Source organism: Mercenaria mercenaria, chromosome 3 (assembly GCF_021730395.1).
Source record: "Mercenaria mercenaria strain notata chromosome 3, MADL_Memer_1, whole genome shotgun sequence".
NCBI lineage: Eukaryota > Metazoa > Mollusca > Bivalvia > Venerida > Veneridae > Mercenaria > Mercenaria mercenaria.
The window spans coordinates 46384250-46408759 of NC_069363.1; the positions used below are offsets into that span (position 1 = coordinate 46384250).

Genomic DNA, 24510 nt, shown 5'->3' on the forward strand with positions numbered 1-24510 from the left:
TTATATCTTACTGTAACTTTACATAAACATTGTCCAGTATGCAAACAAAATATGTACAGGGACTGGGCCCATTTTATCCAAGGTCAAGGTCACCAAGGTCTTATACTTAGGTTATTTTTAAGGTTAAAGTTTTTCGGCAACCTTTGTTTTTCTGTCATAACTTTGTTACTTTTGCTTATATCTTACTATAAGTTCTCGTAAACATTGTCCAGCATACAAACATAGTATATGCAGGGAGTGGGCCCATTATACCCAAGGTCACAATACTTGGAATTATTTTCATGTTAAATTTTTTCGAAAGCTTTATTTATAGACATATCTTTGGTACTTTAAAAGATAATGACTTGAAATTAAAAACATTTGTTTATAATCATCATCTGCATGTGTGGTTACATACCCAATAACTCTAATTGTATTTTTGATAGATTTATGCCCCTTTTGTACTTAAACTTTTTTTGCAATCTTTGCTTTCTGGATATTACTTTAATGCAATTAAGATAAAGACTTGAAACTTAAAATGTATCTTTATCACCATCATCTGTGTGGTAACAATCCCCATAACTCTGATTTGTATTTTTGACCAAATTATGCCCCTTTTATACTTAATTTTTTTTAACAAACTTAGTTTTCTTGACATAACTTTGGTACTATATAAGGTAATGACTTGAAAATCAAAATATATCTTTACCATCATCATCTGCATTTGTTGTAACAATCCTAATAACTCTTTTTTGTATTGGATGGAATTATGCCCCTTGGTGTATCTTCCTTTTATAGTAGAAATCTCTTATTCAGACATATATTCATTTTACTGTCAAATCCCGAATAGTGGAGCGCGCTGTCTTACGGACAGCTCTTGTTCATGAATTATGCCCCCTTTACTTAGAATTAATGGTTAATTTTGATGCATTTTCACTGTATCTCAGTTCTAACGAAATGCATTTGATTCAGATTCGAAGTAGTTGTTCCACATCATCACCCAAATCATATGACACAAGGTGCATAACTCTTGCACCAATATTTTATGAAGTATGCTTAGAATTATACTTATATAGTGTTTTGATACACTTTATCTTTTCCTCTCTTATTACTTAATATTTTTGACACAGACTCAAACTATTGTGCAATATCTTCATCCACCATTGGAGTCATTAAACACTACAGTGACAGCTCTAGTTTCCACAGATGTGCCCAGTTTCACTATCCAGCATCGAAATAGTCGAGCGCGCTGTCTCCTGTGACAGCTCTTGTTACAAATGGGGGCACTTTACCTTTTTCATGTTGTTTTAATACTTAAAACAGATGTTACTATTCATGATTCAGTGTGTCGGCAACACATATTCAAGGTCAGGTGAGACATTGCAGGCCACTCTGGTGGACTTGTTTTTTCTTTGACAATCTTAAAATACAAAAGTGTCTTCCATTCATGCAGTACGTACTACCAGAGAATATTGTACATTCATTGGCCACAAGTATGTATTAATTACACTTTCAACAGAAAAGATTTGTAAACCATGAAAATAACACTACCTGCATTAAGTGGTCACCTGTCTTAAGGAGCCACTTTGGTCTTTTTCTCTTGACTGGCTGTTTAAAGCAGGTTTGTCTGTATATTATTTTCTTCTGTTCATAATAATTATAAATAATTTCCGGCAGGAAGTGTGTTACAACCTCGTAATTGATTTCTCTATATAGGCTCAGACGGGCTTTCCTTGTTTATGGATGTAACTGGATGATAGATGGATGATATAAGTTAGTTTTGATCTTTATTCTATAATAAGGCAAGGCATTGTTAATATTGTTTGTAGCAAAAAATATTTGATAGGTTTGAGATTAGAATTTCTATATGTCCTTACAGGGATTACCTCCCTTGTTTACAATGTTACTTCATGTTATATTTCTCTTTTCATCCTGTGTGATGTCATCAGTATCACGCCCGACACATTTTGGAACTTTATTTTTATGAATATGTTTTCTAATGTCAATAACTGTGTTTTTTGACAAATAAGTTGTATTAAATTTCTTATATAAGTAACAGTTGAGGATACATGAGTGACACCTTGATCCATATGCATTTTCCTTACTAAGCAGTCAGACCAAAATTTGTCCTCTTACCATAAAGGGAGACCACTGTGTATGAAAGTGTGATGTCGACCTACTTTAACATACAAAAAAACCTTATTCATGCATACATATTTGTACCTTAAATTATAATACTTATCAGTTTTATTTGACCATTTTAACAGCTTTTAAGTCAATAAATTCTCAAGCACACTTGCATACAGTGTCAGAATTTACAAGTTTGGCATTTGAATAGGATAAAGACACTTCTGATCAACAGAGATAGCATCAAATCAGCGCGGCATTCCAAGCTATTTTGTGATCTTCAACTTTCAGATATAATGTGCTTTATATACAGTTGCGTTTGTCTTGTCTATCACATGTAATCAGCAGAAAACCAAGCTCCAGGGGACAGCAAATAAAGGGTTTATATCTGGTGACAATCATTTTTCTGCGAGAAAGAGGGTTAATTTATGAAGTATTTACTATTCAGTTTTTCTTGTATATTTCAGTCTGACCTTGGATCAGCAGGTTCCGCACCACTGTCGCCGGTTAGTTTTCGACGAAGTCAAGAAGAATTCACCAGCCCGTTACACTTACATGGCGGCATCAGACGACTCCAGAGGACTCTGTCGGAGGATAACAAGCGGCGGCGTGACAGCATGCCAACGACACCTCTTGGAGCTCCACCTGCCCTGGGATCTATGGGTACCCCAACACCTAGTCCACTAGGACATAGTGAGTCTGTTTTCATTATCAGGGTAACTTTGAATGGTAGGTTAATGTAGCGAGTGAATTTAAATATTGGATGAAACTGATGCTGTTCATATAGGAAATTAAGTACTACTAGGTAAACTGTACAAAATCCAATGTTGAGCTGTCGGAACCATTCTCAGTTTTAACCACCAGGTATAACAGGTAAAAACTGTTCCAATGAATACTCGCGTAGTGGTCAATACTAGTCCAAAGCCTGCGAAAATGGCCATTCAGAACACTAAAAACTTGTCAAGCTATTCCTTTAGTATTTGCAGATAACATGTCAATATCATAATCTTGATATATATTGATTATGGCAAAAGTTCTTGACACAGCTATTGCTTCAGGGCTTTCAAAGATAAGTGAGATTGGCGATAGTTTTTATAAACATTGGCTGACCAATGATTATGTAAGATACAAATTTATGTAACATTGAAAGTACAATGCCAATAACAGTTGCTCTGACATCATGCTTGGTCAAAAAAGGTATTTTAAACAGGAACACCCCTGCGAAATATAGGAATATTGATGTTGTTCATTGCAGACCTAAAGCGGTCTTCTGGGCATGTCCAGAAGTAATTATCAAATGAGCGCACAGCAAAATTGCATCTTCGCAGGCATTTAGTGTATAATTATTATTATAATTATTATACCAGATTCATAATATGTATAATATACTGCTTAAATGTTAGGGTTAGTATTATGTTGGTTACAAAATACATACATTAAAGATAAAAGATTCTGCTAAATCTGCCTACCCCCTTGAAAATTTGTAAATGCCTATATTGCATACAACTTTGAGTAGATTTTAGCTGATTCAGCTAAATAACTATAATGCAAATTTCAGCTGATTCAGCTAAATAACTATATTTATGGGTAGAAAAGGGCATCTCCTGATTTTAACTGCAGAAAATCTTGAGAACTGATATGTACAGCTAAAAGATAAGGAACATTTCTAAGATAAAACTTTGATTGTTTTCAATCAAGGATGGAAATTTGGAATGATTAAGTAAATATTTCAGCAAAATTGTCATTACTGGCAGGAAATTGCCTCGGAAATACTGGAAATACCAGAGAATTGTTCATGTCTGATACCTCTTACACTGGATATTTACAATTCTAGGACAATTTTCTGAATGGTTTTCATTCTTTGTATGGCGATAAACTTTTAAGTCTTGACTTAGATTTCAGACAGCAAAATAGTAAGTGGCGTTTATCAGTCAGAAAAATGAAACCTTGCAGAATAAAGAAATATATCCCATTCTGACAGAATATACTAGAATGATGTTATCGTTTTAATTTCTAATAAATAAGGCAGCCTTTAAATAAAATTCCCAGGAGATTTTAAGTAACATTTCTAAAAATAGAAATGCAGTGAAAATGATAATAATAATGAGCCGTGCCATGAGAAAACCAGCATAGTGGCTTTGCGACCAGCATGGATCCAGACCAGCCTGCGCTTCTGCGCAGTCTGGTCAGGATCCATGCTGTTCACTTTCAAAGCCCATTGGAATTAGAGAAACTAATAGCGAACAGCATGGATCCTGACCAGACTTCGCGGATGCGCAGGCTGGTCTGGATCCATGCTGGTCGCAAACCCACTATGTTGGTTTTCTCATGGCACGGCTCATATATTTATTGTTAATTTGCATATCTTAATTCTTAATTCTCTGCCTAAGAACAGAAACTTTTGATAATACACTGGAGAAACTTTACTCAAAAAACGAAACATTTTAATTGCAAAATAAATTGAAATTGAACAAAATAGACAGCAGTTAACAGTCCTATACTTTAAAGGTGTTTCCTTCTTCAGAATGCCAGCTTAAAATTGATTTAATGCATAATGTGGGCATGTGGGTGGAATACATTATTTTAAATTCAGGAGAGACAGTAGGTTGAAGAAAATTAGTGTGGAGAACAAGGATTGATTATGATGCAGACAAAATAGAATCAAGTCCAAACTAATTGTATGTACTAATGAGGTAGATAGATCTGTAATGAAGCTAGTTTGTATTCCTGATGACAAGGCAAGGTTGAGGATCACTTAGAATCAAAGCAGGTTCAAGCACCTCAGTTTGGTCAACTTGTTAGGCAGTATTCCAGCATGTAGCTTCTGAAGAAAAGTATACTTCTTCTTCAGCTGCATGTCAGTCACAGTGCCTTAAATAATATACTGTAATACTTTAGTTTTTTCTTGACCAATTAAATTGGGAAGTCGCCATATATAATATGAACTTTCTCATGAACATTAGAAGGGTGCTCAGGACTGCAGCTGCTTTTGTTATTGGCTTCAAGGATTAATACAAATTTTAAGCACTAAAGTCTTTTTTTAGGGGGAGGCTAAGTATAAAGATGAAAAAAAAAATGGGCCTGACTCTTGACAAAAATAATGGCTTGATTCTAAGTCAGGTAAAAGTTGCCTCAGAAACGTTATTTAAATTCAGACCTAGAGTTTAAGTCCTAGAATATGAAAAATCTCAAAGATCCAGCTGTGAAGTGGTCTTTGTAGAAAAATTTTTGAAAACTGAGAAATAGGTCCTTAGGTATTCTGAAAACTTGATTTTGAATTTTATATTTCAGCTGTTGGAGCTCTTATAGAACCAACCAATCTGATGAAGATGAGGAATACAATTCTAGGACAATCTGCTCCATCCCTAACGGGGCTTCCTTTTGTCCCAACAGCTGTAAGTGTTTCTATTATAACCAGTGTTTTCATATTCATTAGCCATTTGAAAAGCAGTAGGAACTATTACTGTTGTTAAACAAAAGAATTACTAGTAATAAACAATAGAACAGTACTGTTACTGGCCATTTTCTGGTGGAATGATCACATGTCACTGTGATCAATACATCAGATGCCTAGATGCTTATTAACGAAGTAAAGTACAAAGAAAGCATCTACATTTGATAAAAGAGATCTCATTTTGTCACAAGATTTAGGATTTCAGATCAGTTCCATTTTATACATCTTTGGGTAAAAGAAGCCATTTCGGAGTTCCATGCAGTGATTAGTCCACTTTAGGGCAGTTTATTTATGTCTCCCCATAATTATGTGGTGAGATATGTTAATTTTGTCTCGTCTGTCAGTCCATCTGTCTATCTTTTTGCCACAAATGTTTTGACTACCCCTCTGAAAGTTCTAGTGGGATTTCAACCAAACTGGGGGATGGTTCAGCTCAAAGGCCATCTTTGGCATTTCCCAGATTTTTTTTTCAGAGTTATTGTCCCTATAGATCATTTTTGATGAAGTTTGTTTGACTGCTTCTTTGCTACTGAAGAGACTTTAGTGAAACATTATAGGATTGATTAGTACCAAGCTTCACTTTTTTTCCAGTTGAATATGTTTTATCTGAGTTATGAGCCTTTTAGTTAAAAAGGCTATACATGCATTTCATTATGTTTACACTGTAGCAGTTCCATCTCTTAACCTAATCTTGCACATATTTACACAATGTTTTTAAACCTTTAAAATCAGAATCTCCCTTCCAGCTATCCATGACCATACATATCTGGCTATCCGTATATAATATGTATGCAGTATATATTTTGACACTCTAGCATCTTCATTTCTTAACAAGTCGTAATCGTATTTACAAAGAATGTTTATACTTTTAAGGTCTGGCTTAAATTAGATTATAGGCAAGGTCAGAATAGTTGGTCAGGAATCATATGCCCATGATTTACACTCAGGCACCCTCATTTCAATTTTAAACCAGATGAGAGTAATTACTTAAGTGGTCTAGAGTTATGTGACCTTGATTGATCAAAGAAACTTGTGGTTCAGGTGAGCTATTAGTATAGGTGGATGGACTGGTGTCAGTCGTCCATCGTCCACATTTTCACTTAAACATCTTCTCCTCTATTAAGTTTGTTCAAATGGGGACAGTTGTGGGGCCGCTAGAGCTAAAATTAAAAAAAAACCTTTAAATAACTTCTCATGAACTGCTTGGTCTGTAACATCATTATACGGTCCTCTCCCAAGTTTATTCAAATGGGGGCACTTGGCCCCTTTTAGGGGCCGCTAGAGCTAAAAATAGAAATACATTTAAACAACTTCTTCTCATGAACCGCTTGATCGATCTTCATCAAACTTGGTCTGTAGCACCATTATATGGTCCTCTCCCAAATTTGTTCAGATGGGGGCATTTGGCCCCATTTAGGGGCCACTAGAGCTAAAAATAGACATACATTTTAAAAGTCTAAAAATAGACATACTTTTTTAAAGTCTTCTTCTCATGAACCACTTGGTGATCTGCACTTGACCCCTTTTAGGGGCTGCTAGAGTATAAAATATAAAAAATGTAGCTAAACTGTAATGATGGGCATATTGAACAAGGGAGAAAACTGCTACACAGTGTACTGTTCAACTAAGTAAGAATTAATTCCCTTGAATAAGCATGTAAACAACTGTAATGTCCTGGGCTTAGATATTTGCAATGTAGCATTATGTAGATGCCCTTTACCAAATTTTTTCAAATCATGCCTGTGGGGTCATAATTGGCCCCTTCCTGGGACATTAGTTTTACATTTTTTTCAATTTATTTTTATGCCCCCGAAGGGAGGCATATTAGTTTTCAACCGTCCGTTGTTTAGTTAGTTCATATGTCACAACGTTAACTTTTTGCATGAAGGCACTTTACTTGCGAACCACTGCACCCAGGACCTTCAAACTTCACATGCTGATAGTACTTATTGAGTACATGACCCCTATTGACTTTGGGGTCACCAGGTCGAAAATCAAGGTCACCAGATCAAAGGTCAAGGCACTGCAGGGGCATTTGTCACCATTAGTGACAGCTCTTGTTTAAAAAGAATATTTCTGGACTTTTTATTTTTTTTAGCTTACCATCAACAACAAATCAATCAAGTGACTCTTAATCAGTCATGGACCATTTAATAACCTTTCATGAATGTTATTTAAACTTACCCAACCCAGATGCCCTCCTAAAAAAGAAAAAACAAAACAAAAAAAACCCTTGTATCACATAATAAATTATATTGTAATGCTTAAGATTTGTCTTTCTCCCAATACATCTTTATGATTTACCCGAATATTGGGGCCTCTGCGGCTAAGGTCTCTGACTTCAAATCACTTGCCCCTCACAGATGTTGTTTTGAGACACGCTTGGGGCATAGAATTCTTCATGTGAGGAAGCTGACAAGCTGTTTAAAGCTGAAAAGGCACCGTATGACCTATAATTGTGTCTGTGTGACATTAAACCCAAGAAGAATAAGAGATATAGCATATCCATTCAACATGTAATATAAACGAAGCGGTATGGGGAGACATACAATTTTTAGCCCGACTTTTACTGCTAGCACAGAAATGGTTTGATTGTTTGTCTTTTATTGCTCTTATGGCACAAAGTGGTTCATTGCTAACATATCACCTCAGAAAACTGTATACAGGAATATAGCAAAAGACAATGCTTCTGTGATGCAAAGAAAGAATTCCCAAGTAAAAAGATACCTATATTTTTCCAAATTTTGCACAGAGGAGATGCTTTAATCACACTATTTAATATGTTTATTTTCCAACAATGTTGAAACTTCTAATGAGCAAATACTAAAATACTAAAGTACTCTAGTATGCATGTGAAGCCACTGCTGACTTTGTTAATATGGAGAACAACTAAGGGAGGCAAATCTGATAACAGATTTAGACAGTAATGACAGGAGTTATGCAGATTAATAAGGGAGAGAACATTGTATGGATAGTCAAGATTGCATAAAAGAGTTACTTATCTTTAACAATATTGTTTGAAGCCAAAATTCTTAAGGATGTTGGTTTGTTAAAAAAATATTGAAACTGATCACAAAATTGTTACTGTGAATCTGCCCACAGCTAAAATTTCTTTTTTTTTTTTTGCTTAGGTTGAGTTAACATAGCTTTGGACAATTTTTTAACTGGACTATGAATAGTCTAAGCTATTGTACTCACCATGGCATGGGCGTCACACCTTGGTTAAAGTTTTGCATGCAAGTAGGTGTAGCTGACATTTAAAGGGATATATAGTTTTGAATTTTTTTTTCTTTTTCTAGATCAATTACCAGCCTCACTGGTCAGGTCCCATAACTCTGACATGTATTTTGGCCAAATTATGCCCCCTTTTGGACTTAGAAAAATCCTGGTTTAAATAAAGTTTTGCATGCAAGTTACTAATGCAGATATTGAATTGAAACTTCGCAAATGTCATGTGTCTTTGGGGCTTATAAAGCTATGTGATAGCACCAAGTCCCATAACTTTGACATGCATTTTGGCCAAATTATGCCACCTTTTGGTCTTGGAAAGGACTCAGTAAAACCTGATTCAAGTTTTGCATGCAAGTACATGTAGCTATTATTTAAAGACATATAGCTTTGAAACTTATTTTTTCTTTTTCTAGGTCAATTACCAACCTCACAGGATCAAGTGTCATAACTCTTACATGTAATTTAAGCAAATTATGTACCCTTTTGGACTTAGAAAAATCCTGGTTAAAGTTTTGCATGCAAGGTACTATCTCCAAAACTAATGCAGATATTGAATTGAAACTTCACATGTTTCTTTGGTTTATAAAACTAGGTCATACTATCAAGTCCCATAACTCAGACGTGTATTTTGCAAAATTGTGTCCCCTTTTGAACTTAAAAACTTGTGGTTCAAGGTTTGCATCTAAGTTACTATCTCCAAAATTAATGCAGATACTGGATTGAAATAGATATTTTAACATTTAGGGTAATATTCCTGCTTCTAGTGACAAAAGTTGAAATAGTCAAGCATTGGCTGTCTTATGAACAGCTCTTGTTATTTCCATTAAGGTAATGGACCCGTAATGAATATCGGCAATTTCTGTGCGATTACGTATTCTCAGTAACGGACTTCGGCATAGCAGCCGAAGAATGCCACAGCAGCATTGGAAGATTACATAATGTTACGTAAATTGCCGAATGTCATTGCGGTGGGTTGAGGGGGGGTGGGGGTCCATTACCTCAATGTCCCAAGGAAGCAACTATTGTGCTACTTTTTATGCAAGTAATGCAGCATTTCTTGCTTGGTTTGTCAGCTTTTTACATGTTTTGTTTGCTCTAAACTGGAAAGCTCTCAAAACTAAAAATTTAAGATCATAAGAGAATAAAGTTCCATTATTATAGCAGTAATATGATAGGTTGCTTAGAAACACCAGTGTAGTAGTGTGAAAGTTATCTTTTTACTCCATAAACATGATCAGTGAATGTAGCTTTATCTATGAAGCATTGGATTCCAAGCATTTGTCAGGATTTAATTGCCTTCCCTGAAGAAATTGACATCATGACCGACTTCCCTTGAGGCGAGAAACGTCAAGCTTGTGTCAAGCTGATTGGCAGATGTAGAAGTACCAACTTGTTGGGCCTGCAAAGACAAGAGTTTGCCTGCTCCTGGTCTGTGTGAAAAAGCAGAACAGAAACAAGTGATTTTTGGCTCATCTGACTTTTTATAAAAAAATCTTGAAGGTATTGTTGCCACTTGATCACCCACATTGGCATTGGTTAAGATTTTTTGTTAAGGTATAATATTTTAGCTCACCGAAGTACAGGGTGTGTACAGTAAGCTATTGCGATCACTTACCATTTGTTATATTTGTCCGTCTGTCTGTCTGTCAGTCTGTCAATTCTGATACATTGTTAGATTAGAGCGCTCACATTGCTTAGAAATATATTGAAAGGGTATTTTTTGGAGGTACTTCATGTCGGAAACTTTTATATTGCCATATTTGTAGGATTCATCTGTGTCCAGTGCTAATACATTTATTATTTATATGACAGAGAACAAGAGCAGTATGGAGGGAAGAATTGTACATAGATACAAAAATGTCTCGGTGTTAATTTCCGAAAGGTTTATTTCCTAATTATGCCCTTCAGTAGTTGACTTCAGTGTGAAATTCCCCCAGGACTTTTCAATGAATGTTGATGACCTCATCTTAGCTTCAGACTAATAGAGTGTTGACAAGTTTGGAATAATGATGGTCTAGCTTGATATAAATATTTTGTACCATTATGTGGTAATGCAATGGCAAACAAGGGAAGGAACTGTGTAAAGATAAAGATAATATCCATACTGTGATATTGATACATTCAACCTATGGAAACCCGCAAATCTTTTTCTATGTCAACACAGATGTTTTAAGTAAAATAAAAAAAAGTACATCAGGAAGCCAGGAAGATATAAGGTTTGTTAAAGCTTAAATCAAGGGAGGTAATAAAAAACATGTAATGCAAATGATGGTTGACAAGATTGTAGAATCAAATACCAATCACTGGTGTCATTCTCCCACAACTGAATGCAAATGAATCCAAGGATAAAGAAAGAATTTCTCATTTCCTTAAGGTATTAATATGTCAATCCTAGAAAACAGGAATTTTATTTCTGGACAAAAATGATGCCGTGATGTGACTACTGATTAGGTTGTACTGAACAGGAAAGTCAACATTGTGGGGGTTTGTTTGTTTGATTTCGACTAAACTTTGTTTTTCAACAGTTTTTCAGTTACTGAGAAATAATTTATAATTTTGAGGGATATACAGATAAATACATTGTCACTTACTATCTGCAGGATGGTTAAATTTACAGGAGGGAGTTGGGGTGGTGGGGAAAGGGGAGGAGGGTGGGGGGTGCAAGACTTCCTTGGAATTTCCCCACATCCCCGCACCCCTCTCCCCTAAAGAGTTGGGGAATGATTTCCTGTTATACCAGAAAATGTAATTCTGCAAGTTAGGGTGGCCAATTCAAAGACTATGTTTTCATAATGTCCTGTCAAGAATAAATCAATCATAATATTTTAGCTATAAACTCAGCCTGTTCTTATGGAAATTGTCATGTCAGAAAAGAATGGGTATGCTAAGAAAGTATTAGCAGTCATCCAGTGTAGCATGCACATATGTACAATATGATTAATGAAATAATTCACTGCCAGTTGAAACATTAGCATCTTTTATATTCTTGCAGAATCTAATGTATTGCATTCTGGGAGTGTTATAGGAAATTGTGATGTAACTGAATCTTTAAATGATCCGCGCCAGGAGAAAACATAGTGGCTTTGTGAACAGCGGGTATTCAGACCAGCCGGCGCATCCACGCAGTCTGGTCAGGATGCATGCTGTTCGCTAACAGTTTCTCTAATTGCAGTAGGCTTTGAAAGTGAACAGCATGGATCCTGACCAGACTGCGCAGATGCGCAGGCTGGTCTGGATCCATGCTGGTCGCAAAGCCACTATGTTGGTTTTCTCATGGTGCGGCTCAAATGATCTTCAGCAGTCTGGCACCATTGACTTGGAGATGATGAGATAAAAATGTCCTTGAAATATTTAAGCAAGAAGTTTTCCCAGCTGGTCATGATTCATCAGATTCAGTCTTAGAAAAATTGTTAAGGTGATAAAACCATCATTTTCCTAAAAATATCTGTGAAAATTGAGTGTAGCCAATCAAGAGGCTTGTGACTTGTGTGTCACAGCTCTTGTCCAGGCAGACAGGCCGACACTTGCAAACTAAAAACATACCGGTATTAAACAGAAGATATTGATCTCAGCCAGTCACAGGCTGGTTCAAAAGGAAGAAGCATTTTCAGGAGGTTTTCTGTGATTTAACTTTCAAAAGAAACTGACATGACATTTTCATATATTTCAAAAATTAGTTGTCGGTATTATTTGTCAGAAATGATTGACAAATAAAGGCAATGTGATGTTAGAAGAAATCAGTTCCCCACAGCAGTAATGATCCTGGTGCTTTTGGGATTTCATGTTTTCTCGAATGATGACAACATGGGAAGATTGTTAATGTAAAAAAGCATGTACTGAGGAAATAAGCACACTTGGGAAGTCTTCTAAACTGAAGAGCTGAAATGTTATAACAGTGCACAAACAATATCAATAAAGAAACTCTTTTGGGCTTTCAAACTAACTTTATAATGCACACACACACAGATATACTGCAAAATTCTAAAATTTTGTTGGTATGAAATTTTGTATTTTTTCCCCAATACACCTATTGATTTGGAATCCATATTTTATTGATGCTACCATATTACCGCCTCACAAATATAAATGGATTCTTATTAGTTCTACATAGTATTTTGTGGCATTTTTGATGGAGGAGAACAATGTACTGTGCCACCATTATCCAGAAGTAACCACAGTGTGGTATTGCCATTAAAACTTTGTGAAATGCCACACAATTAAATCATAGGACAACATTTCAGAATTATCCAATCTCTCATTACTGCAAGTAACTTTCCCTTGGGCTGCAATTAGAGGAAGCACTTTGTGATGGCAATATTATATATACCATTAGGAAAAGTAAACAAATTGGTACCTGAAATTTATCAAACTTTTGATTTTCTGGTTGATGACAGGCTGGAACTATAACAGTTATATGATACTACTGTTTTCAAGATATAGATTATGCAGAGCTATCAGAATATGTTAAGATGTAGATATTTGATAGGAATCCAGATAGTTGACATTTTGAAATGAGTTTTGGGGGACTATTGTAGTGTTTGATGGTGATACTGTGTCATAAACTACTTATAGGTAATGATTCAAAAGTTGAAACAATGTTCAGGAGGCCATTTCTGTCATTTCAAGAGCTGAACATGTTTGCCAGCCATTTTACTCAAGGGGGGTATTCGATCTACTCTTTACCTCCGAAACAAAATGGCGGCCAAAACTGAAAATGTGAGTTTTTCTTACTTTTTATCTTTTTTAAGGATTTCTAGACCATTACACATGGCTATCAACCTGCTCCACTGTTTTCTCTATCTATCGGTACCTTTAACTTTGGAAACAGTGCTGTAATTTGTCTGGAATGCTGGTCATGGGATTTGAATCGATAGAAAATCCTCCGTTAAACACGGGATAAGGAATAGTGCGATTAGCAAAAATGGTCTTTTTTCCTAATTATTCAAACACTTCTGTGAGCTATTTTTAGCTCATCTGATTTTTTGAAAAAAAATGATGAGTTATTGTCATCACTTGAGCGTTGTCGCGTCGGCATCGGCGATGCCTGTTAGTTTTATGTTTAGGTCAGCTTTTCTCCTAACTATCAAAGCTATGCTTGAAACTTGAATACTTGTCACCATCATAAGCTCCTGTATAGCAAGAAACTAACTCCATCTTGATTTTGCAAGATTTATGGCCCTTTTGTACTTAGAAAATTCAGATTTCTTGGTTAAGTTTACTGTTTAGGTCAACTTTTCTCTAAACTATCAAAGCTATTGCTTTAAACTTGAATACTTGTTCACCATCATAAGCAACCTGAACATCAAGAAACATAACTCATCTTGTTTTTGCAAGAATTATTGCCTTTGGACTTAGAAATCAGTTTTACTTGGTTAAGTTATTATTTTAGGTCAGCTTTTCTCTAAACTGTCAAGCTATTGCTTTAAAACTGCAACACTTGTTCACCATCCATAATTACCCTGACAGCAAGAACATAACTCCATCCTGCTTTGCAAGATTATGGCCCCTTGGACTAGAAAATATCAATTCTTGTTAAGTTTAGTTTAGGTCAACTTTTTCTCTTAACTATCAAAGCATTGCTTTGAAACTGAAACACTTGTTACCATCATAGCTGACCTGACAGCAAGCACATAACTCCATCCTGCTTTTTGCATATTATTGCCCCTTTGGACTTAGAAAATCATTTTCTTGGTTGAGAAATTTGTTTAAGCAACTTTTCTCATAAACATCAAAGCTATTGCTTTAAAATTGCAACGTTTTTCACACTAAGTGACACTGAACATCAAGAAACATAACTCTATCCTGCTTTTTGCAAGAATGATGGCCCTTTTTAGACTTAGAAAATCATGGGTAGGACAATATTTCTATTACACAAAAAAAAATCAGATGAGCGTCAGCACCCGCAAGGCGGTGCTCTTGTTTTGATTAGAAGTAAAATATCAATATATATTTCCTTCATGGTTAGTCTGGAGCCGATTAAAAGTCGTAATTTTAAATTACACAGTTTTTTGTCTGATGGTAAGGAACAGTGTACGAAAATAAGAGGATAAGGTGCAGTTCACTTCTTCAAGCGACTTTTTCCTTCGCTCTTTTCAGAGACAATCAAGTAAAATTCTGTTAAAATAATATTTTGGTGATCATTTATAACTATCTCTTGCTCAATGTAGTAAGATTTAAAAGGTATCCGCCTGTCTATCAGACACGTGATGTACTGAAAGCCAAAAGTTTAGCAAGTATTTAATATAGTATCCCTTGCCAACATTTAACTATCTGTAAATTTCTTTTTGGTATAGGAGTGTTTACACTATGTGCTTTTACATTTGTGTTTTGGCAAGTGGTGCTTATGCTTCTAATGTTTTTGGAGTCCCCACTATGTGTTAAAGCATACATGTTAATTTCAGGGGTGAAAGCAGTATCATAAAATACGTTTATCAACACATCTAGTTCCATAAGCTTTATAAATAAACGAATCTAAATCTTACTATTATGATTTGAAAACACTACTGCTGACATCTATTTATGAAAAGGACTAAACCTTATTTTCCAGAAGCCTTTCTCCTAATGGTATGTAATAATTCAAACATTTTAAAAGCTTTTTTGGAGAAGTAATTCACCCAAAATTACAAATTAGGCGCATATAGGTCGTAAAAAATCTGGAAAAAAAATGAGGTATACAAGTGAGGTGTTTTCATTTCCAAAATAAAAGATACCTAGATTAAACACAAAAAAAACAACCATGAAAATTTTCTCTGAAGAAAGTTATGATACATTAAAAAACATCACCACTGTTTCCTTGAGGGTTTTCAAAATACATAGGTGACTACACCAGTGTTTAAAAAACAAACTGTTTTCGGGAACAGTTGCGCGGTTGACTGTGTCGGTATGTTTAGTAGAATAGCTGAAAATATACCAGCATTTTAGCTACATACTGATTATACAAACTGCATTTATTTTTCCGGCTTCGTATATCAAACTAACAAGATGAATTGAAATCAAATTTTATTTAAACATTCAGAGTGAACTAAACCAGATTTTTCTTTTTTTCTATGTAATTTAAACGTAATACAAACAATAGTTTTGTCTGAAGGAAAAGTCCTGGAATATTTACAGTCATTCTAACAACTTTGAGAACATTCTATCATATTTTCATCATACATAACACAAAATCGATGAGTATGCTCAAGGTAACGTATGTACCAGTTAAGTAAATTATGCATATACAATGTATTTACCGATACCACTTTTCGTTAATTCAATAAAATCTTTTATATGCCCTTTGAATATGTTTCGATCACATTAAATTTTGTATTACTGTTTATGGGCAATAGTGTATTCTCATTTGAATTCAATCATCTATGATACTGCCCTGAAATTTATGTACGTCCAAAATTTCTAGTATATTGGTCCAAAACTATAATAAAGGAAATGTTTTAAGATGTTTAATCACTATCAAGGCAGTTATGCATATCATGTGAATTGCAAAAAAGAAGAATAAACAATATCGCGATAACAAATAGCTTTTTTTCAAAGCAAATACATACGTTACTGCACATTTACACTGGCATGTAACCTCCTGCTGTATAAAAGTAAGAATCTGCGTTATGTAATTGTCAAAATTCTACGAAACGATATAAAATCCATCCTGTACGACTGAATTGAAGCATTAGTATTGATGTAAATGAATTACAGATCAAATGGAATTTGAATTACATTGTCAAATCAACTTTGGAGATAAATAATGGCACCCGTTTTGAACATAATGCGAAAATACTTTCCTATCTATTCATATCATGTATATTCCGAGCATGATATTCAAATTATTGTATTACTACATTACGAATGCCACAAAAAAAGAAATGTTTTTTTTATTTGAAATTATACATACGTTACTATTGGATACGTATGTATCACTCGTAAACACTGTATCTTTACTTTTATATACATTAATATACATGTAATGATTTCATTTGAAAATAATAAACATATTCTATATTTAAAAATTATTAGGTATGAAAATTTATTACGGTGTGATATTATTCTCTTATCATATCTATAGCATACAATTCTCAAAACTGAATTTGTTTACAATGTGTACGTGATAAAAGGTTATCAAAATTAAATGTTGGCGACCTAAAAAGCTTGTAAACATGAAACCCTGCGTCACTGTTGACGTATGCTGACGTAGGAGTTAGTTTTAAATATTTCAGTAACGTATGTATCGATCACGTATGTATCATTTCCTTCTTTGATGCTCATAAAAAATATTCATAGATAGATATTTGTTGCCTAAAGGGTAATCAGCTATCAGATATGACAATGATCTTCGTCTTTAAGAGCATTAAAAAAATGAATTAAATTGTGATATTTCTACAATACGGTAACGGATGTATCAATCTGTTATATACGCTTTTGGGCAAGGTTTTCCACGCTGATATGGTATAAAATGTAACCCGAATTAATAGCATGAATGAGCAAGCATAATAGTTAATAATTTACAAACAGACATGTGTGAATGTTTATTCTACCCAGAAACGGCAAACACATTATCATATTCTTTGGCATCATTTTAAATGATGACTGATACCAAAGGAGTCCGGAAAAATTTGTATCTATGTTTGATTATAAAATAACTTCCTATGTTACTTCATAAAAATATGTGATTTCGTTGACTACTGATGAATTTTAACTACAAGAACGTTCATTAAACATAAAAATGAGCTGGCGACAGTAACGTATGTATTGTTTACGGTAGTTTGAAGCTTCATAAATTACTAACAGACAAAGGTAACAGTCAAAGATTCGGTATAAAAATCAAACAAGCTTAGTGCTATATGACATGGAGACGAATTACTCTTCTATTGATTTGTGAATAAGATAGTAAACAGTAACATACACATGCGCGTCACTAGTGATTTTGGGTGAATAATTCCTTTTGCATTTTTAAATGAAGACTGAATCCGAGTCCCCATAATTATAGCCATGTTTATGAAAATGTTTACATTTTTCACTTTTTTCATGCAGGCTGTAACGAGACATCCTACTTGGAAGTCTTTCAAATGAGATTGGATTACCGTACTAGTATGTTTTAGCATACAGAATAGAGCATTGTCCTGTTCCGAATGCCTGGTTTATATATTTCAAAAGCACGACAACCAAATACTTATGCGGAAATATCATTCATTTTACACATGGAAATCACAGCAATCGAAAATCTACTAGTATTATACTCACGAATTACGTAGAGGTCAGTTCATTTAAAATTGCAAATGAGATGTGAAATAAAACAACGGTGGCCGTCATGATAATCTAAGGTTACCAAGAACCTAACCGATTGTATTTTCAGAAAATCGTTGTTTATATTCGTGAAATTCTAGGAAACAAATTGTAGTATATCTTCCGAGGAATTGGTTGTTTGTATATTTAACATGAAATCGGTTACATTTGCTCCCTACCTATAGCATGATGGCCAAATATAGTTCTTTAAATGTTGATGCCAAATCTAGGCCAAGTTATTACGACACCCAAAACGAGAACAACAGTTTGTTTAATCGACAATCACTGAAAAGTCAAGTGTTACCTACTGACATTCTTGTCTGGTAATATGTTCATTGGGATTATGTACTGTTCCCCTCAATCCGACCCCTCAGTAATCAAATGGTCAGAGAATGTCAATGGTTATCTCGAAACGATGAAAAAACTGTAAAATCCGTTTGAAAAAATTGCACTGCCTTATCCTCTGATTTCGCAATGTATCTACCCGACAAAAATGTGTATTTTGAAAATACACATGTGATCTGCACATAACAACAGTTTAGATAATATTGAAATTCCTCTCAGTCAGAAAAATAGCTTACAACCTGCGGTATATTAGGAAAAAAGACCATTTTTGCTAATCGCACTATTCCTTATCCCGTGTTTAACGGAGGATTTTCCATCGATTCGAATCTCATGACCAGCATTCCAGACAAATTACAGCACTGTTTCCAAAGTGAAAGGTACCGGTTGATAGAGAAAACAGTGGAGCAGGTTGATAGACATGTGTTATTGTCTAGATATCCTTGAAAAAGAAAAAAGTAAGAAAAACTCACATTTTCAGTTTTGGCCGCCATTTTGTTTCGGTGGTAAGGAGTAGATCGAATACCCCCCTTGTTACTGTTCCAAGTCAGATTACCTGATTCAGAAGCTCTATTCCCATGGTTTTCAGCTCTCCTCAGCACAAAGTGCCTATACTCCAGAGGTCATAATTTTGACAAATTCTTAAAGAATATTAATTTACAGCAATAAAATCTCAGATGAGTTTGATACTAGGTATTATAGGGTCAAAATGTAAGCCAATAGGTCAAATAATAAACCTTGTTAACACTCTAAAGGCTACTTTTTTCTCTAAGACCATCAGAATATTTGTCTTCATGAAATCTAGGTCAAGTTTGAAACTGGGTTATCTGAGAAAAAAAAAAGAAACAAGCTAGCTTACTAGGTCAGATCATAGAAAAACTTTGTTAACACTCTACAGGCCAAAGTTTCTACCTGGTCTTTATAAAACATGGTCAGTATGTTTGTATGAATAAAATCTAGGACAAATCTGTAAATGATTATATATCTTGGGTCCAGAATGAAGAAATAAGATTAAATCTTACAAAACTTGTCACCGCCTCGGTAGCCTAGTGGTAGAGCGTCCGCTTCGAGTGCGGGAGGTCGTGGGTTCGATCCCCGGCCGCGTCATACCAAAGACGTAAAAAATGGTACTAGTAGCTTCCTCGCTTGGCGCTTAGCATTAAGAGGGTAGTGCTAGGACTGGTCAGCCCGGTGTCAGTATAATGTGACTGGGTGGGGTATCATATCACGTGTCTACAGCGTGATATTCCAGTGAGGCAGCACTATAAAGTTTGGCATTGTGCTCACTGCTACAAGTAGACACCGTCGTTTATATGACTGAAAAACTGAGTTTTGCATAAAAAGAATGGGCAGGGAAATTACCTAAATGAACTCTATATTATGTCAAAATTTATACTGGGTTAATTGGGGTAAGAATTAAATCAGGTGAGCGGTACCATCATGACCCTCTTGTTACATATAAGCACAAAATCATGAATTTATTCACAGGTATTTAGCATCTGATCATGAAAATAGTGCTTCTTCAAAAGTATATATATTGCAGAGTTATGAAAATATTAAGTTTCAACGATTAAGATCTTCGCAGGTATTGAATGCAAAGTTGTTCACAGTTCATAGTCTCTTGTATAGTGCCTATTTATAAGTGAAAATGTACATGTATTTAGTACCTATAGTTATGAAGGTGTTCTACAGGATTTTTTGCCAGTTAATGAAGATTTTCACAGGTCTTGAATGGACAGTCTAGAAGATATTTCACAGTAAATAAAGATCTCCACAGGTCTTTAATTGACAGTCTAGAAGAGATTTCACAGTAATGAAGTTCTTCACAGGTCTTTTATTGAAAATCTAGAAGAGATTTCACATTTAAATTAATGAAGTTCTTCACAGGTTTTGAATGGAAAATCTAGAAGGTATTTCAGAGTAATGTAGATGTTCACTATTTTAGAAGTTTCACAGTAGTGAAGTTCTTCACAGGTCTTTTATGGAAAATCTAGGAGATATTTCACAGTAATGAAGTTCTTCACAGGTTTTTAATGGAAAGTCTAGTAAATTTTCACAGTAATGAAGATCTTCTCAGGTATTTAGGGCTTAGTTATGTATAAAATGTCTAGTCATGAATATTTATTCCCACTTAGTCGGAGATATTTGGAACAAAGTACTTCTGAGGTTTTTATTGCAAAGTTTTGGAGATGTTACCAGATCTTAATTGTTATTTGTAATGAGTACCCATGTATCACTGTGTGAGTACCTCTTTATGAGGATTTACTAATGTACTTCAAGTGCTCAGAGAGTTTTAATCATTGCTGATGGCGATTTTTTTTACATCTTCCAGTCACAAAGTTGTTCCCATAACATTTATTCTAAATTATTTTTCCCTTTAGCTGTATACAGATGAGCAGAGTTTTTATAATTTCTCTTCTTTCTGGCAGAGAAAAACATATGAAATAGGAAGAATGATTGCTTGCCTTGGAAGTGGATGTTGTTTTTCCTGGCACCAAATATCCTGCACTCTGTCTTATAACAATGCTGGAAACTACTTCCCATTCAATTAATTAAAGTTATAAATCTTGCATTGTCCCTCTATATAATCAATAGATATATTGATTGTTATGTCTCCTAACTTTCTTTCCTGTCCCGACCAAACGGCCAAACATGCGTGCCTAATTGATAACAGAGGAAATTGTGATTTTTGGCACTATTTGTGATGAATTAATTTCCTGTTTTAGTTTTTATTTCAATGTGTGGGACATTTCCGGTGTGATGCTCCAGTTGCAAGTCTTGTTGGATTTAAATGAAGTTGTTTTTTTACGATTACCTGTTTGGAATTTACTGCCAATAGAGAAGTGTCTGTTTCTTTCCTTTCTTGGTAAAATAGCCAGCTTCAGGATCACTTATTTAAAGTTGGTCATATTTTTTGTGTAATAAAGGATAGTTTGCACTTATCTGTATAAAATGTAAGTTGAATGAAAAAATATTGATGGTGAAAGATGAAAATACATTGACTAGTGTATGGAGTGTTTTGTTAGGCCTTTTTCATGTGTTTTAAAATTGTACAGAATGGAAGTAACACACCCAGTCATCATGTCACTGACATCATAACAACAATTTCATATCATTTTAATATTTCGGTTGTTCCATTCTGTTCATTGAAACGATGATAGATAATGTGCTAATGAACATTTATGTACTGTCTAGATTTGTCACTGTCTACTTCCAGTTGGACAAGCCCATTTCTGGTATACCTCCACCTTAACCGTCTTTGTTTATCTCGGAAAAAAAAAACGATTTTTTTAAAAAGCTTTCAACAACGGTCATTTTGTTTGAAAGATTTCATTAATCCACGATGAGTTGTTTTGACTTTCTTCTACTTGAAAAAGGAAACTGTCTCAGAAATTTCCTGTCAACAATACAGATAATGCATTATCAAACCTTTAAAAAAAAAACGCAAAACACGAAACAAAAAAAAAAAAAACGGCTTATTTAGCATTGTTTGATTTATTTTGTGTTTTGGATAAGAAAATAAGGATAGACGCAAGACATGATCTGTTTGAACCCATGATAAGGGGAAAGGTTCATGAAGTATTTGACAATATATCTGATGTGCGTGTGTGCGTGCATGTATATAGCTTTTAAACAAGACAAAGTTTTGCATGCAAGACTCAGTCATGAAGTAGCTCAAAGTTCATGGTCAAAGAGGTCAAAGGGTCTGTGTGATTTTTATAACTTCTGTATGGATGGATGGATAATAAAATAATGTGAAACAAAGAATTTTTAATCTTTTAACATCAGTAGATAACATCTTTCATTAAAAAACCTAGAACCCTAGGTATAAGACAAACATTCACCATAACAGAACAATATGTCAAGGGCACGACCAACTCTTTGCTTGAAGGTCAAGGTCACATTTAAAGGTCAAATTAAACTTGATTTTTTGTACAGTTTATATCTTCTATATGAGTAGATGAGTAACAAATAGCTTTATGCAAATGTTCACCATAACCAGATGATGTGTCAACATCACATTTAAGGATAACATTTCTTGTCAGGTCCTAATGATCGCCATAGCACAATGCCATGTTCCTTTGGTCCTCTAACTTAAAGGTCAAGGTCTTAATAGGGCCTAAATGTTCCGTTGTCAAAGTGCCATTTCTCTATGGACATACACTTCAGTGTCTAACATCACATAGCAGTGGCATCGTGTCATGAGTACATTTCTAATTTGTCAGTGTTTTATTATGTCTCCCCCAGGAGACATATTGTTTTTGCCCTGTCCGTCCGTCCGTCTGTCCGTCCGTATGTCACACTTCATTTCCGAGCAATAACTGGAGAACCATTTGACCTAGAACCTTCAAACTTCATAGGGTTGTAGGGCTGCTGGAGTAGACGACCCCTATTGTTTTTGGGGTCACTCCATCAAAGGTCAAGGTCACAGGGGCCTGAACATTGAAAACCATTTCCGATCAATAACTAGAGAACCACTTGACCCAGAATGTTGAAACTTCATAGGATGATTGGTCATGAAGAGTAGATGACCCCTATTGATTTTGGGGTCACTTCTTCAAAGGTCAAGGTCACAGGGGCCTGAACATTGAAAACCATTTCCGATCAATAACTAGAGAACCACTTGACCCAGAATGTTGAAACTTCATAGGATGATTGGTCATGAAGAGTAGATGACCCCTATTGATTTTGGGGTCACTCCGTCAAAGGTCAAGGTCACAGGGGCCTGAACATTGAAAACCATTTTCAATCAATAACTAGAGAACCACCTGACCCAGAATGTTGAAACTTCATAGGATGATTGGTCATAAAGAGTAGACGACCCCTATTGTTTTTGGGGTCACTCCGTCAAAGGTCAAGGTCACAGGGGCCTGAACATTGAAAACCATTTCTGATCAATAACTAGAGAACCACTTGACCCAGAATGTTGAAACTTCATAGGATGATTGTACATGCAAAGTAGATGACCACTATCGATTTTGGGGTCACTCCATAAAGGTCAAGGTCACAGGGGCCTGAACATTGAAAACCATTTCCAGTCAGTAACTAGAGAACCACTTGACCCAGAATGTTGAAACTTAATAGGATGATTGATCATAAAGAGTAGATGACACCTAACGATTTTGGGGTCACTCTGTGAAAGGTCAAGGTCACAGGGGCCCGAACATTGAAATCCATTTCCGGTCAGTAACTTGAGAACCACTTGACCCAGAATGATGAAACTTCGTAGGATTATTGGTCATGCAGAGTAGATGAACCCCAACGATTTTAGGGTCACTCTGTTAAAGGTCAAGGCCACAGGGGCCTGAACATGGAAAACCATTTCCAATCAATAACTTGAGAACCTCTCGACCCAGAATGTTGAAACTTCATAGGATGATTGTTCATGCAGAGTAAATGACCCTTATTGTTTTTGGGGTCACTCTGTCAAAGGTCAAGGTCACAGGGGCCTGAACATTGATAACCAGTTCCGATCAATAACTTGAGAACCACTTGACCCAGAATGTTGAAACTTCATAGGATGATTGAACATGCAGAGTAGATGACCCCTATTGATTTTGGAGTCAGTCTAATAAAGGTCAAGGTCACAATGGCCTGTTCATGTAAAATCATTTTTTGGAAATAACTTGAGAACCACTTGACCTACAATGTTGAAACTTAATAGGATGATTGGACATGCAGAGTAGATGACCCCTATTTATTTTGTGGTCACTTGATCAAAGGTCAAGGTCACAGGAGCCTGAACAGTGACTTGAGAACCACTAGGCCACTAGTGTTGAAATTTAGCAGGATGACTGGACATGCCAAGTAGATGATCCCTATTGCAGCCAACCATCAGTGTCTCTTTGACTTTCGCTCCTGACCCCTATTGACTTCATGCCTATAGGACTTTGCATTGGGGGAGACATGTGCTTTTTTACAAAAGCATTTTCTAGTTTTTGTTAAATTTTGAGCAATTTATTTCCAAGAAATGGACGTATACAACAGGGATGTGTAGGTCATCTGAAGGGTTTGCTTTTCTAATGCCTTAGTGAATAGAACCTAACCATTTTCTTTCTTAAACCCCTTAATGTGTAGGAGCGCTTGTCAGAAGTCTAGAAAGC

The 24510-nt window shown here is 35.3% G+C and overlaps 1 protein-coding gene across 4 annotated transcripts in view; it reads left to right on the top strand.

Moving 5' to 3' along the window:
* LOC123525808 (microtubule-associated serine/threonine-protein kinase 3-like) overlaps positions 1-24510 on the top strand; it is a 222842-nt gene that overhangs the window by 89031 nt on the left and 109301 nt on the right. For all 4 annotated transcript variants that reach the window (XM_053538360.1, XM_053538362.1, XM_053538361.1 and 1 more), the window contains 2 exons: positions 2574-2799; positions 5398-5501. In XM_053538360.1, the coding sequence (XP_053394335.1) occupies positions 2574-2799; positions 5398-5501 (330 nt within the window). The remainder of the gene's footprint in view (positions 1-2573; positions 2800-5397; positions 5502-24510) is intronic.